The sequence below is a fragment of the Oncorhynchus tshawytscha genome, linkage group LG19, assembly GCF_018296145.1.
Source record: "Oncorhynchus tshawytscha isolate Ot180627B linkage group LG19, Otsh_v2.0, whole genome shotgun sequence".
Taxonomy (NCBI): domain Eukaryota; kingdom Metazoa; phylum Chordata; class Actinopteri; order Salmoniformes; family Salmonidae; genus Oncorhynchus; species Oncorhynchus tshawytscha.
In genome coordinates this window covers 46711101-46727729 of record NC_056447.1, presented here as the reverse complement: position 1 = coordinate 46727729, position 16629 = coordinate 46711101, and the positions used below count along the sequence as shown (strand labels likewise).

The following is a 16629-nucleotide window of genomic DNA, read 5'->3' as shown; positions in this document are numbered from 1 at the left end:
GCCAATTAGCCTCTACTACACTTTCTGATAGGCTCTAGTCGTATCCTTTACAAACACTGAGCTCCAGTGATCCATTTTACCCCAGAACAGGAAACTAACCCTTCTCCTCTTTGGAAGTATTATTTACACACAGCAGTCAAAGTAGAACAAATCCCACTACCCTGCTTTGGTTCCACGTGAATCACTACAAAGAATGAATAGACACAACATCCATGACAATGTCTTTCAATCAAAGTGGCATCATGATAACATTATTTGTTCCTCTGGTGAAGTAGAGGTTAATCCAGGACCTGCAGTGCCTAGCTCGACTCCTATTCCCCAGGTGCTCTCATTTGTTGACTTTTGTAACCGTAAAAGCCTTGGTTTCATGCATGTAAACATTAGAAGCCTCCTCCCTAAGTTTGCTTTATTCACTGCTTTTTAGCACACTCTGCAAACCCGGATGTCTTAGCCGTGTCTGAATGCTGGCTTAGGAAGACCACCAAAACCTCAGAAATTTCCATCCCTAACTATAACATTTTCCGCCAAGATAGAACTGCCAAAGGGGGCGGTGTTGCAATCTACTGCAGAGATAGCCTGCAGAGTTCTGTCTTACTATCCAGGTCTGTACTCAAACAATTTGAGCTTCTAATTTAAAATATCCACCTTTCCAGAAACAAGTCTCTCACCGTATAGATCACCCTCTGCCCCCAGCTGTGGCCTGGCAACCATATGTGAATTGATTGTCCCCCATCTATCTTTAGAGCTCGTGCTGCTAGGTGACCTAAACTGGGACATGCTTAACACCCCGGCCATCCTACAATCTAAGCTTGATGCCCTCAATCTCACACAAATTATCAATGAACCTACAAGGTACAAACCCAAATCCGTAAACACGGGCACCCTCATAGATATCATCCTAACCAACTCTCCCTCCAAATACACCTCTGCTGTTATCAACCAAGATCTCAGAGATCACTGCCTCATTGCGTGGTCAAACAACCACCCTTCATCACTGTCAAATGCTCCATAAAGCACTTCAGCGAGAAGACCTTTCTAATCGACCTGGCCGGGGTATCCTGGAATGATATTGACCTCATCCCGTCAGTAGAGGATGCCTGGTTATTCTTTAAAAGTGCTTTCCTCACCATCTTAAACAAGCATGCTTCGTTCAAAAAATGTTGAACCAGGAACAGATATAGCCCTTGGTTCACTCCAGACATGTCTGCCCTTGAACAGCACAAAAACATCCTGTGGCGTACTGCATTAGCATCGAATATTCCCCGTGATATGCAACTTTTCAGGGAAGTTAGGAACCAATATACACAGGCAGTTAGGAAAGCTAAGGCTAGCATTTTCAAACAGAAATTTGCATCCTGTAGCACAAAGTCCAAAAAGTTCTAGGACACTAAAGTCCATGGAGAATAAGAGCACCTCCTCCCAGCTGCCCACTGCACCGAGGCTTGGAAACACTGTCACCACCGATAAATCCACTATAATTGAGAATTTCAATAAGCATTTTTCTACCGCTGGCCATGCTTTCCACCTGCCTTACCTCCCTTATCTTATCTCATTTGCACACACTGTATATAGATTTTCTTCAACTCTATTATTGACCGTGTGTTTTGTTTATTCCATGTGTAACTCTGTTGTTGTATGTGTCGAACTACTTTGCTTTATTCTTGGCCAGGTCTCAGTTGTAAATGGAACTTGTTCTCAAATAGCCTACCTCGGTAAATAAAGGTGAAATAAAATAAAATAAAAATGTATGTACAGTTGAAGTGGGAAGTTTACATACACTTAGGTTGGAGTCATAAAAACTCGTTTTTCAACCACTCCACACATTTCTTGTTAACAAACAAGTTTTCTCAAGTCGGTTATGACATCTACTTTGTGCATGACACAAGTAATTTTTCCAACAATTGTTTACAGACAGATTATTTCACGTATAATTCATTGTATCACAATTCCAGTGGGTCAGAAGTTTACATACACTAAGTTGACTGTGCCTTTAAACAACTTGGAAAATTCCAGAAAATGATGTCATGGCTTTAGAAGCTTCTGATAGGCTAATTGACATCATTTGAGTCAATTGGAGGTGCACCTGTGGATGTATTTCAAGGCCTACCTTCAAACTCAGTGCCTTTTTGCTTGACATCATAGGAAAATCAAAAGAAATCAGAACAAAAATTGTAGACCTCGACAAGTCTGATTCATTCTTGGCAGCAATTTCCAAACGCTTGAAGGTACTACGTTCATCTGTACAAACAATAGTACGAAAGTATAAACACCATCGGACCACACAGCCGTCATACCGCTCTTCAACTGTACATTACTGGCAGCTTTAGATTTTAGTGTTTTATATATGCAGGCCTCAACCACTACCCTAGGAGCACTTGATTCAGCGTATCATGCAACCCTCAGGTTTGTTACAAATCAATAACGTCTAACATATTGTCATCTCTGCAGCACTGTTGGCTGGTCATCATTAACCTTGCGTAGGCTTAAACACTGGTATATACTGATTTCTAAGGCCATATTGGGTAAAATGCCATTTTATCTCTTCTTTTTTAGTCAGCTCGGTAGATAAATAAAAATTACGGTCACCTTCTCATTTGCTTCTAACAGTACCAAAACATAGAACAGGTCATGGTTGAAATAGTTTTAGTTACTTAGCTCCGTGGTCCTGGAATTCTCTCCTGAACATTTTAAAATTTGAGGATCTAGTTTTGTTGGTGGAGTTTAAGCACTTGATCGATGTATATATGATAGTGTAATTGTCTTTAGGACAGCTGTTTTTAGTCAAGACTTTTGTGTTTTTAACGTAATATGTCATTTTTGTACTATATGTGTTTATAGTTTTGTTTAATGTTTTGTTAGTGTATGTAAGTTGTTTTGTCTGAAACGTTGTTCCACCTGCTGCTATTGGACCAGGTCTCTCTTGGAAAAGAGATAGTATCTCAATGAGGATAAACCTGTATAACTAAAACTATATCTATACAAATTTTAATTGGGGAAATTCCTGTATTCTATGAATGACGCGCTTTGGATGTATTGTTTGGGGGTTGGCATGGTATCCAGGAAGAATGGCCTTGACACGACCTGTGTAGGGCCGTATTTTACAGTAACCTTGAACAGGCAGGATGTGCTTGACAAGGTCTTTAACACTGAGATATTCAGATGATGTACAATTTACTGTTTTTATCACTCTGTACAAGCATTTTTTGGAATGACGCCGATTTTCAAAACAATAAATGCATTTTCAAAAGATACATATATTAATCAAAACTATATTATAATGTGAAAATTGCAAATGCATGAATCAAAAGAACACGACTGCCTGCAAAAAAGATCAACAAAATCACACCTATCGATCAAGTCCAAGCAGACAAAACAAAGTCTGTCTTTTAAAAATCCCAGTAGATAGATGAAAAAACAAAATGCACTCACTAAATCATTATGATCAAAATTAGAAGTATTAATATTCAAAGGTGCAGAATTACTCTCCTTTCATGCATATTTTACCAAAATATTTCATACACATCAAAACAAATATTATTCCTGATAAATATTTTAATAAAAAATAAGCACATTGTGTGCTGGATTCAATAATCGGTATCATCCAAATCCATGTATTCAATACATAGGCTGGTTTGCTCATAGTTTTGTAGACCATTGGTGCACAGAAACACAATCCACAATAGAAATAAGGAAAGATGAATACAGTGAAGGAACACAACTGATATGAATGTATAGGCCTCAATCCACACCAAAGTAAAGCTCTGTGATGGAAGGTCACAATGTTGGAGATGATGACTTCCAAGTAACCCAAAGTTACTTTGAACTAACCCAACTTCATTCTCTGCATCTATGCATGTCCACGATATTGTAACAAATAAACATTAGACAGTCCCATTGCCTAGATATTTCCTATATTGTACATGGTATGACACTGATGGGATGATTTATAATTTTGTGCAGTAGTATTTACTGACTGCCGGAAACAGTTAACATAAGTGCACAAATTTATCTTCTGATGAAAATAATGTCTTACTATTCTGTGAATAAAAACACAACAGTGAATTTTGTATTCACTGATGACATTTGTATTTAAAGTTTTGCAAAAGGTGGTCTAAGATATGCAAGTCAGGTACAAAGCCAGAGGGGTACTCCAGGCCAAAATACAGTTGGTGGTACAGTAATTGAAAAAGGTTGGGAACCACTGCTATACACCAATCCAGTGTAGATTTCAACACAAAACTGTATCAGTGTGGCAACTGTTTTAAAGGATAGGATCCCCCCCCCCACCTCCAATCCTCAGTTTATGAACCGTGCATTACATCACAAGACTCAATACTAATATCCCATGCATTACGACCCACTTCCTGTGTTTCCTATGGGACCAATCAAATGTGTTTTTTTGCCGTGGAAATCTACAGATCAGAAGATGAGACCATAAAATCTTTGACGCAGAGAAAATATGGGATTTTTTTTTAACACTTCCTCTGTGTGTGTTTATGTTGTTTATCAGGAAGATGGATGCAGTGTGGCATCGTTTAGTAGTTTGAGTTGTTTTCATTCAACAATGGCTTTCCTCCTGTCTTCTTAATGACTCTCTTGATGTCATTATGGGAAGGGGAATTGGCAATTCTTTCATGTTGTGTGTGAGAGAGAAATTCTGATTCCGAACATCAGTCGTTAACGTGTCCCATTCTTAAAACATAGTTTCCGATCTCAAGCAGTAACCCGACAACGAAGCCACCACAACTTCCTCAGCCAAGCCTCCCTTTAAAAATCAATTGGTTGCACCCACTGACCCTCACTGGGTTATGTGAACACGCTGTAGCCTGTATTCTTTGATGTGAGTGCCTGGCGACAGGTAGCCTACAGTTCCATGTTGATCTAAAGAGATGGGAAGAGCTTCCAATCACCAGGTCAAAAAGCAGCAGGGGGGAAATCCCTTGAGAATCAGTGCTATGTTGTGAAGAAGAACCTCCTCCTCCACTTATAGATTGGCCTGTCACACTAACCATAACTCTGCTAGAACTAAGTGCTGGCGAAACAAAAACAGAAGTGGTTGAAAACCGGTCCTGTCGAAATGAGGAATGGGTCCTTGATTGTTTTCCTGTCTGGCAGATACTGTGGTCTAAATCAACCGCTACATATGATATTATGTGCATTTGTAGACAATGCGTTGGCTGTTTGTTATGACATTTCATCGCATCTCATGATGAATTCACCCTGGGTCAAATGCTCACATTCGCCGCCCTCCTGAACCCAAAATATATTCTACAAATAAAAGATGTTATTTCACAATCCATATGTTATTATGTAATAATAAAAACATATGTGTGAGAGGTGAATCCAGAACAGGCTGTGCTCCAGAGCTCCCCCCATTTGGTTTTTAAAGGTATGTGTGGCCCCCGATTCGGGGGCTCCAAACAGATTTGGCCCCTCTTCCTGTTTCCTCTTTCCCAGTGTCCTTTATGACTATGTCTCAAATGGTACACTAATTCCATTTAAAGGGCACTACTTTTGACCAGGGCCCATGCATGTAAGGGGGCATTTTGGACACAACCTCTGTCGTCACCCCTGGAAGTGGACATTGTTTGGCGAAAGTTGCCCCGCTCACTCTCTTTATTCTGGTAGCATCTTCACTATAGTGCACCATTAAGAGTCTGATATTAAATGTTACCAGACAAACCATGGCAAGGGTCTGGCTCTTTTCTTGCCTTCTGTTCACCATGGCTGTGTATGCACTGACTTTTGAATTCAATCTCATTAAAGGTAAGGCACCTTTTTTTGGTATGATGGGATTTTAAAAAATATAAATGTATCAATATGAAAGAAGGGATGCTGCAGATGTTTAGAGTTCCGTTGCATTGCTATGGGCCCGGGCAATATATATTTATAACCATTTTGATTACACTTCCCTGAAGCAATCAGATAATGCTTTATTATTTGTTATAAGCATGCATGAGCACTCATAAAGTCTTATGTGCTTATAATATGTCATGTATTTCTATGTGGAATTTCTTTAATGGATGAAACATTAAGTCATTTTCGATAATTTTTTAGATGAAAGTAAGACATTATAACAAGTTATTCAAAGTCAACAACTTATGACAAGTCTTATAATGCATTACACATAGATCTATTTAAATAAGAGTAATAAGAGTAATATTTTTTTGTTTGTTGCAGTTTTCAGTACTCTTGTGTGTAGTCTACTCTTATTGCAATACATTCCATCTGATGGATTTGACTTGTGCAGTTTTCCCTGAGGTTGGCAGAAACTCTGGAGTGTCCATGGTGTCTTACGGGAATCAATATGCCCTGAACGCCTCTCAGGCTAGAGCCATGTGCCTCTTCCTGAACATCTCCATAGCGACCTGGGAACAGGTCCATACTGCTCACCAACATGGACTGGAGACATGCGGGTATGCTGAACACTGTAGGGTGGAGTGGTGGCAGAAATGTCCCACTGGGTATGTCCCCTTTTAAGGGAGTGCAAATTGTGTATGTGTGCAGATACAGGATCGTGAAGGTAATAGGCTTGTTAAATTACGTCGATAGTTCTACATGTTTAACCAAAATAGTCAAATATTTATTCATATAAATTCCAAGAAGTAAAAATTCCTGTATGGTTAAAGTTGGAGATCTGTACTGTAAATCTCCTAGAGACATTATACATTTGACCAATACATTTGTAAAAAGTATAAAAATAAAATCTCTTAAATATCCACTACAAAATAATATCTCGTGGGGTCTTTCAAACAGATATGGCTGGATAGATGAACAGATTGCAGTTATCCCTCGCATTGTGAAGAGCATGAAATGTGGCAGGAATAACATTGGGTTAATAAGATGGAGAGCACCGATAAAAACACCCTTTCATGTGTTTTGTTTCAATTTAACAGGTACATATAACTTGTGTATATTTAATTATAATGCATGTTAAATTAACTAAAGCAAAGTATTGATCATAAACATGTTGCAATGAAAAATGCATTTGAAAAATAGTTTGAATGTGCTTTACTTTAGAAAATTTACTTGTTGATGCCTTCGCTCACCCCATGCAGATTTAGAGAATCCTTTGGATATCACAACACCTAAAGTCCAGACCACAACAAAAACTATGACCACTACTACAGTCTCAACATCAGCACCAACTACTACCAGAACTGTGAAAAACAGGGTCAAGACAACACCTAAAGTTCCAGCACCTAAATCAACAACACAAGTCTCAAGATTGGCCCCCACTACCACAACAACGACCACTCACCTGGTCCAGTCAACAACCAGCTTCATCTCCACCTCTCCTCCTCCCTCCCCATCCCCCTCCTCCCTCCCTTGTCCCACTTCCCTCTCCCACTTACTTCCCACATCATCTCTCTCTCTCCCCAGCTCTTTCTCTCCCTCTCCACCTCTCATCTCGTTTTTGTCTTTCACCTCTTCCTCCCTCGTTTCCTCTCCTTCTCAAAACACCTCCAACCACATCGAGAGCCCAGCCGGAGGTCGGTAGTAATCCTCAAATGGCTTTTTTTGTATTGTCAATTACATTTATGATCAGCTTCCATTTTAGATTGTTATAATATATTTGACACACCATTATCCTTTCAGCAATATCTACGGCGCTCCTCGCCGTTCTACCCTTGCTGGCTGCGGCAGTAGCAGTGTGTTACTACAAAACGTGGGTCTTATGTTTATATTGCTGTGTACTTACTTTGATCATAAGCATGTTATACATATTATACTATACGTTGATTATAAAGATTTTATACATGATTATACGTGAAGATATTTATAACTAACCAAAAATAGTTCATCTGTGTCGTTTACAGTGGAAGCAAATGAAGCATAGTATGCAGAACAAGCAGAGGTGGGCAAAGCCAAGCACGAGCTAGCGAGATCCTATTGGCGCGTTGTAGCATGTATTTGCATATTTCCGTTACGGAACTTCTCCTCTGTGAAGTGCGCATGTGCACAAACTCAATTCGACCTTGCACTCCTTCTAAATAAAGCCCTTTTTTAAAACTTTCGCAAAGCGTCAAGTCTATAAAACGTAGTGAATTTTGTTCGTAACAGAGTGTAGTTTTGGGAAAAGAAAAATGTATTGAGATCAGATGTTTCATCGATGAGAAAATTAGCAGAATGTCGGCTCAGTTTCACCTAGTTCTATCCTCTCCCACTACCCGTGACTGGACTTTTTCTCACTACCAAATTTGGTGGTGAGAAAATATACTAAACGGATGCTTCAGCTCTATACCCCCTTTGACGTGTCTGGGTTGCATCTTCGGTCTGTGGTAAAAAATGCACTAGAACTGTTAGTGTAACATGTTACCATTTGCTCTTCTCTCCATGTTTCCTTTAAATTTACTTCAAAGGACCAGGGGTGTTTTCCCAATCCAATTCTGGCGCAGAGGACAGCACAACTTGAAGGATGACATAGAGACTGAGATGTGGAGACACACGGACAGTGAGATGGATCTGCAGGACCCACAACAGAGAGAAGGAGAGGAGAATGGAGACAGGAAGTTCACCAGTGACATCATCGTCAGTAATCCAGAGACCACAACAAATGGCCCTTAGTAGCAATACAGTGAGGCAAAAAAGTATTTAGTCAGCCACCAATTGTGCGAGTTGAGTTTACCAAAAAGTTCTATTTTGGTTTCATCTGACCATATGACATTCTCCCAATCTTCTTCTGGATCATCCAAATGCTCTCTAGCAAACTTCAGACGGGCCTGGACATGTACTGGCTTAAGTAGGGGGACACTTCTGGCACTGCAGGATTTGAGTCCTTGGCGGCGTAGTGTGTTACTGATGGTAGGCTTTGTTACTTTGGTCCCAGCTCTCTGCAGGTCATTCACTAGGTCCCCCCGTGTGGTTCTGGGATTTTTGCTCACCGTTCTTGTGATCATTTTGACCCCACGGGGTGAGATCTTGCGTGGAGCCCCAGATCGAGGGAGATTATCAGTGGTCTTGTATGTCTTCCATTTCCTAATAATTGCTCCCACAGTTGATTTCTTCAAACCAAGCTGCTTACCTATTGCAGATTCACTCTTCCCAGCCTGGTGCAGGTCTACAATTTTGTTTCTAGTGTCCTTTGACAGCTCTTGGCCATAGTGGAGTGTGACTGTTTGAGGTTGTGGACAGGTGTCTTTTATACTGATAACAAGTTCAAACAGGTGCCATTAATACAGGTAACGAGTGGAGGACAGAGGAGCCTCTTAAAGAAGAAGTTGCAGGTCTGTGAGAGCCAGAAATCTTGCTTGTTTGTAGGTGACCAAATACTTATTTTCCACCATAATTTGCAAATAAATTCATTAAAAATCCTACAATGTGATTTTCTGGATTTCTTTTTCTCATTTTGTCTCATAGTTGAAGTGTACCTATGATGAAAATTACAGGCCTCTCTCATCTTTTTAAGTGGGAGAACTTGCACAATTGGTGGCTGACTAAATACTTTTTTCCCCCCACTGTATATGGCCATGTTGAGGGGGATTTACAGTGCTGAAAAAGACATTAGCTAAATATATTGTTGACTAACAGGAACTGCAGAAATAAATATTAGGAACTGTAAAAATAATAGAGCTCTGCAGAGGTTTTTTTCAGATAATGTTTCTGATAATTCAATGTATTTTTTGTTTTATAAATGATTGAAAACAATCAAACTAAAATATTGTCCTTTGCCTAGATTCACTGTCATCTATTTATTTAAGTTTTTTTATTGATTTATTTGATTCGTCTGTCCAACTTGTATTTTTGTACAGTTTTAAGTCCCATTTTGTTTTATGAGTTGCAGCAAATCTTCACTTTTGTTCAATCAAAAAATGAATGCTACAAAACTGTTGATTTATTGGGATGGGTCTAGTGCGGTGGTTTCCAACCAGGGGTACTAGGACTCCTGGGGGTACTTGGCCTATCCACAGTAGTTCCCAACCAAGGGTACGTGGCCTATCCACAGTGTGTTCTTGAGAGGACTCAAGACCATAGGCTTACTGGTACATTTCACATGAGGGGGTACTTCCGAGGAACTCAGGGCTGGTGGTACAGTCGGGCATCATGCACCCCAAAAATCTGAGGGGGCACAAAGTACTTGAGGGTGGCTGGAGTTGGATAAATGTAGATTTTTCAAACACCTGAAACAACTTTATACTGCAATCTTCAGAGCATGATGCTCAGTGATGGACTTGGACTGATATAAGTTCTGGTACTCATTATTTATGTACCTTTATTTAACTAGGCAAGTCAGTTAAGAACAAATTCTTATTTACAATGACTGCCTAGGAACAGTGGGTTAACTGCCTTGTTCATGGGCAGAATTACATATTTTTACCTTGTAAGCTCAGGTATTTGATCCAGCGACCTTTTGATTACAGGCCCAACAAGCTAACCACTAGGCTACCTGCCGCCCCAATTTTGGTTGCAGGTACGTTTGAGCTAATATTCTATAAGAGGAACAGGAGCTCAAGCAGTAGAACATTTGAGGTGCCAGTGAGCTCCTGCACTGATTATGCTTAATTATATGTAAAAAAAAGAAGATTTTTTCTGCATATCTAAGCATACATCTTGAGCTGTCTGTATCCTCCTGACTGGTGTTTTTTTTAAATATTTTTTTTTACAGAAACGACATAAAATCTGTGTAACAGGAAGGAATATGAGTCTTATTCAGTACATTTAGTTATTGCATGCTTTTCTAAAGTCTACCAACCTTGCCAGTAGGCATGCCAGCTAAGATAGTTAGACAAGCTAGTGAACCTAACTTAATTGATAGCTTGAAATGGCTTCTTGGTAGCTAACATTAGTTATGAGGTTGGGAGATTGGGAACCTAAATGGGCTTTCATAAAATTGCAAGGTGACTAGCAGTATTACAGAGAAACAAAACCAAAAAATTATAATTGTAAATTATTATTGTTACAGGCCAAATCTAAAGGGGCATGTCTCCCTGTGCCCCATATGGGCATGATGCCTCTGCGTACAGTAACCTAAAAAGGTTGGGAACCACTGGCCTAGAGAATACGTTTTGGGATGGTGGAGACTGTTCCCTTACAAAAAAATATTGCAGTCAGAGTGCAGTATAACTACAGTTAGAGGGCAGTATACTGTAACTGCAGTTTGCTGAAAATACTGCATCCAAAATAACAACAGCAGCATCACTTTTTTTTACTGCAGTAATTTTGTAGTGTAACTGCAGTTAGAGTGCAGTATAACTGCAGTTATTCTACAATTACTGCATCCAAAATACCACAGTTGACTGCAGATTCTGCACTTTAACTGCAGTTTCAAAACGTCAATCTTTTTTTGTAAGGATTGCGTTTCACTGCCATCTACTGGCAGGAGAGGCTTCTTTAATGAGTAAAGCCAGTGTGTCTATGTATGAGGATAACTCAACACTATACATGTCAGCTACAACAGCAACTGAAATGACTGCAACACTTAACTAAGAGCTGCAGTTAGTTTCAGAGTGTGTGGCAAGGGATAAGTTAGACCTAAATATTTCTAAAACTAAAAGCATTGTATTCGGGAAAAATCATTCACTTAACCATAAACCTCAACTAAATCTTGTAATAAATCATGTGGAAATTGAGCAAGTTGTAGTGACCAAACTGCTTGGAGTAACCCTGGATTGTAAACTGTCACAGTCAAAACATATTGATACAACATTAGCTAAGATGGGGAGAAGTCTGTCCATAATAAAGCGCTGCTCTACCTTCTTAACAGCACTATCAACAAGGCAGGTCCTACAGGCTCTAGTTTTGTCACACCTGGACTATTGTTCAGTCATGTGGTCAGTCATGTGGCGCATGCTCAATAATATCTAGTGGTTACAATACCCGGAAAATAACGAGTTCGAGGCAGAAAATTACTTCTCTCTTTGATCTTAATTATTCCGTATTAACGGAAGTCTGCCATAATGCGACGTTTCGGTTCTGTGCAGCAAAAGATATCTTGTGTGTTTTTGACTGAGGTGAAAGAGGAACAATCCAGAAAACGCGAATGTCAAGTGAGTATGAGTTACTGCAGATAGCAGCTAACGTTAGATCGCTAACGTGCGTTGCTAACTAGTTAGGTAAAATAACAGGTAAAATAACTAAAATTAACAGTTAGAATATATCCTAAATACTACTGTATACATGAATGGTTTTGTAGATTAATGTTGTATTTGTTTTCCTAATAGCTACGTTTTGTTATGATTCTTACTCTGCACAATAGTTAGGTGGATACTAAGCTAATGCTAACTAGCTAATACGTCAACACAGCAGCAGTTTATTGGTTAGTGATGCAGTCTGATGTTACCCCATTGAATGAAAACCAGAGCCATGTTTAGTACGAAAACGTGGAACGTTGCAGATAGAAATGCCATGACTAAAGCTGACGTGATTTAATATTATATATACCAAAGAGATGTTTGCTCTAGCTACATCATACATTTCTATCAACGTTGTCCTGCTGATCGCGGCCCAGTTGAGCTCTTGAAATGTGTCCACTGTAAGGGTGATTTCACCATCTTCTCTCTTTTGTGGCACCAATATGAGGGGTTATGGCAGGGGAAACGGTGCTACCAATTATATTTACATGTTCATAGTATCTTCTGATTACAATTATTCTCTCATCTTTTAACTAAATGCAATCTATTAACCTCCAAAATGTAAGTTAGTATATATAGCTGTCTGATAACACATTCTGATAGAATGGCTTGTCTTGCACAAGGTAAAAACCCAGAGTGGATTGTTAGAAAAAGATCTTGGTAACTTTCTAAACATAGCAATGTGAAGGCAAGGAGAACTCAAATCACAAAATAGGTGAAAGGAACTGGGAAGAGAGTTGAGTCCTCATTCAAAGGCAAGGGAAGTTTGAATACAAAGAGAACAGTTATTTAGCTTTTTTTCTTTTTACCCCAGAGTTAGAGGAATATATGTGAAAACACCAAGATGCACATATCTTTATGTATATTCTATGACAACAAACACATTTCAATTGATATGGCACAATACAACAAAATATGACCATAGTTTTTAGGTTATGATTGATTTAGGTTATGATATATTTTTTTTAGCAACTTTGATTTACCGGTAGCTGCTAAAAAAAGACAGTCAGTTGCACGTACTATGCAGGAAATCTTCGCCGTAATGATATGTCCCTCTTCGTTATCTTTTTTTCTAACAGCAATTTCAGGTTGTAGCCACTGAAAATGTGAACCCTACAGCACTGGAATCGAATATTGACTGTGCACTTGCCACAGAAAAGCTGGATGGCACCTGCTGCTATGTTTCAATTTATAAAGGTGAGCGTTGAACTGCATAAATTAACATTGCAGTCCACACACCTGGGCCTTTATACCCTCGTTATGGAAAAAATGAAGCTCCCTCAATGAAATGTCTACACTGTAAATGGTTTCTTTCTTTTCCAGGGCAATCATACCTCTGGGCTCGACTAGATCGGAAGCCCACCAAGCAGGCAGACAAGAGGTTCAAGAAGCATCAGTATTCCCACAAAAGTTACAAAGGTTTTACGTGGAATGTGAAAGAAGACTTTAAGACGGTTCCAGACTCTTGGGTCCCGGCACACAGAGTTCAGCACCACAATGGACAGCCTGTACCAGATGACCACGGACACATCCCAGGTGGGACACTATATATGGACACACTCCTCGAGCTGGTTTCCCGGACATTGATTAACTAAAAGGCCTGTCACTCGCTTTTCACTATTTTCTATTTACAAACGGTATGTCCTTTATATGGAAACTAAAATACTGATTGTACTTTTTCAATGTATGTTTAGGTTGGGTTCCAGTGGAGAAAGACAACAAGCAGTACTGTTGGCACTCGTCTGTTGTGGACTATGATGCTGGTGTAGCGCTGGTTCTGAGGCCAAGTGCTGAGAAGGAAGACCTGCTAGAGATCACCATGGTACCACTGGCTGATCTCCTGGAGCAAACCCTGGAGCTTATTGGAACCAACGTCAATGGGAACCCATATGGTAAATGTGACATACAGTCCAAGTCCTCCACTGTACATGTATACATGCACTTCTGAACGTGGCCTTTTAGCAAGATCATCTAAATATTGTGTCGTTTCTGACAGGGTTGGGAAGTAAAAAGCAGCCTGTCCACGTCCTGGTTGCCCATGGGAGTGTACACATCAGGAACCCTCCCCCGGTGGACTACCAGCAGTTGTGTTCCTGGTTCCAGGACAGCCAGGAGGGCCGTGTTGAGGGCATCGTCTGGCACTGTAATGACGGGACACTGGTCAAGGTAAGCGCTCTAGAACCCATCAGAGGCTCCTATTATGCAATTAAATTGAGACTTGGACTGTGGTATGTCTTCAGATTTTCTTTGTTAGTTTTCTTTCATCACATCATAATGAAATTATGAAAAGTGTGTTATTTTGTTACCTCCAGGTCAGAAGCTTTGACATTTAAGTGGTAAAACCAGTGTTTGTTTGTTTGGCTGTAGCTCCATCGTCATCACCTGGGGCTGAGATGGCCGGATGGCGACACCATCCTGAATGCTCGGCCTGTGGTCGTCCACGTCGACGGGACCAAACGAGAGTATGACATCACCAGCAAGGACTTGTTTACATCTCTATCCCAGTTAAACGGACATCGCTTCAGCAGACTGCAGGACATCCAGTTTGACCCTTAACCTTTATTTAACCAGGAAGTCCTATTTAGGTCAGAAGACCTTTATCCCTAAATCCACCAGGATCTGCCCGGAGTCTTAAGAAACATTCCTGTTTGTAATTATCCATGGGTCGGTCAGGCTCACTTGGGGTAATAATGTCTCATAGTGATTATGTGAAGGTCTATGTCCTTAGTTTGGAAATGTGTGATAGCAGTGCAGCAATGGCAGCTTTCTGTGTTATCACTTTCATTCATCCCTTCATCCCATTCATTTTTCCCATAGGGATTTTACCCTATGACAGACAATGTCAGTATACAACAAGTTATTGCTCACGTATACCCTGTAATCATATAGCACTAGAAAGCTTAGATTCACAGCTATCCATCAGATACATTCTTGCAATGTTCAGGTCAACAGAACTTTGACCTCTATGGTACATATTATGAATTACATGTAATGGGGCAGCTACGCTTTTGGATTGTAACTTCGGTGATAGGAACACCACATTTCACACGCTCAGCTAGAACAGGGTTGAAAAAATATTTGTAGATACAGGGCCACTACAGCATTAACCCCACTGAAGCCTTTTTCCAATATGGCCGCCAAACAACTCAATTGGGTGTTATCGGATACATTTCGCATTACCATACCTGTATGGAATATAATTGTATTAGAATACATCTTGATTTAGACTATGTGTAATGGTTTGCTGCTCTCATCATCCAGATATTAGGTTAAAACGTATTGGCATTCCTATGGAATTTTACATTGTAATGTATGCAGTCCTCTGTTAATGAAAACAGTTAATATAATTTTCATCAGCTCACATCCATGTTTGAAGATTAAATATAGCAATTACTGATCATAACAGCTTCTTTGGCATATTCTAACCACAATTATGTCAAGTCATTTAACATTGTTATATGTTATAGCACACCTGGCTAATTTGGTTGTGTATTCTACATCACTAAGAACATTTCAAGATATTATTGGGAATAATATAATTTTTTCATACAGGTATGGTAATGCAACATTTATCCAATAAGACCCTTTTTAGTTGTTTGGCGGCCATGTTGGGGGAAAAAATTATGTGGGGTTCATGCGTGAATCCTGTGATGGTCCTGAACACTAAGAATGTCTCTGATGGAACGCAGAGAAAGCTACCATTGCTGTACTACTATCACACATTTTCTAACTCGAGGGACAGACCTTAAAAAGAAATCACTGAGATGTCGTCACCACAAGAGAGCCGGACGGCCCAGATTTAGGGGCCTTGCTCCAGGACTGTAAGCTTCCATACTGTATTACCATTAGTATGGTTGAACCAGACTAAATAGTGGGGTCACCAGTGAAACAATGGTGAGTGCAGTGTTCAATCTGGTTTAACCTGGCTATATGTCTTCCAACATGAACGAACCTGCCCAATAAAAAGCCTGTAAATATATTGAATATGTGTAGCCTAAGTATCATGTAAATGTACATATATTTTGACCAAATATCTATTTCAAAAGCTATTCCAAATGGTTTTTGCCCTTAAATTAAAAGCACAGTTTGGCCACTGATGTACACATATGCACATTAAATCTGCTTTATTGATAGAAGTAACGCAATAGAAAACGTATCAAACACAATCTAGCCAACATACTGTGCCTTCAGAAAGTATTCACACCCCTTAACTTTTTACACATTTTGTTGTGTTGCAGCCTGAATTTAAAATGGATTAATTTGAGATTTTGTGTCACTGGCCTATACAATACCTCAATGTCCAAGTGGAATTATGTTTTTAAATGAAAAAAGAAAAGCTGAAATGTCTTAAGTCAATTGTTATGGAAAAAAAGTTAACGTTTTCAAAAGTTCAATAGATTTTTTAAAAACATGATTTTTGATTTACTACCTCATCTCAGTACCCCACAGGTATAATTATCTGTAATGTCCCTTAGTTGAGAAGTTAATTTAATTTTTAAATATTTTATTTGTCCCTTTTCTCTCCTCCAAAACAAAACAAACATATGCACATACAAAC

The 16629-nt window shown here is 39.5% G+C and overlaps 2 protein-coding genes across 2 annotated transcripts; both read left to right on the top strand.

The window, feature by feature from the left end:
- Positions 1-5605: 5605 nt before the first annotated feature.
- On the top strand, positions 5606-8692 carry lyve1b (lymphatic vessel endothelial hyaluronic receptor 1b). Its single transcript, XM_024380354.2, has 6 exons — positions 5606-5766; positions 6251-6416; positions 6757-6896; positions 7059-7493; positions 7600-7669; positions 8364-8692. Exons 1-6 carry the CDS (start codon positions 5685-5687, stop codon positions 8566-8568), a joined length of 1098 nt encoding a protein of 365 aa, XP_024236122.1. The 5' UTR covers positions 5606-5684; the 3' UTR covers positions 8569-8692.
- A 3062-nt stretch (positions 8693-11754) lies between these two features.
- Positions 11755-16055, top strand: lg19h12orf29 (linkage group 19 C12orf29 homolog). The gene is made up of 6 exons (XM_024380081.2): positions 11755-11987; positions 13151-13268; positions 13395-13607; positions 13766-13963; positions 14068-14237; positions 14439-16055. The coding sequence occupies exons 1-6, from the start codon at positions 11898-11900 to the stop codon at positions 14625-14627; spliced, it is 978 nt and encodes a 325-aa protein (XP_024235849.1). The 5' UTR covers positions 11755-11897; the 3' UTR covers positions 14628-16055.
- The last annotated feature ends 574 nt before the right edge of the window (positions 16056-16629 follow it).

Coding starts and splice junctions, on each gene's coding strand:
- lg19h12orf29 (XM_024380081.2), top strand. CDS start 11,898: ATGCGACGTTTCGGTTCTGTGCAGCAAAAGATATCTTGTGTGTTTTTG. Junction 11,988..13,150: donor CCAGAAAACGCGAATGTCAA/GTGAGTATGAGT, acceptor TTTTTCTAACAG/CAATTTCAGGTTGTAGCCAC. Junction 13,964..14,067: donor CGTCAATGGGAACCCATATG/GTAAATGTGACA, acceptor CGTTTCTGACAG/GGTTGGGAAGTAAAAAGCAG.
- lyve1b (XM_024380354.2), top strand. CDS start 5,685: ATGGCAAGGGTCTGGCTCTTTTCTTGCCTTCTGTTCACCATGGCTGTG. Junction 5,767..6,250: donor TGAATTCAATCTCATTAAAG/GTAAGGCACCTT, acceptor TGACTTGTGCAG/TTTTCCCTGAGGTTGGCAGA. Junction 6,417..6,756: donor CATGGACTGGAGACATGCGG/GTATGCTGAACA, acceptor TCTTTCAAACAG/ATATGGCTGGATAGATGAAC.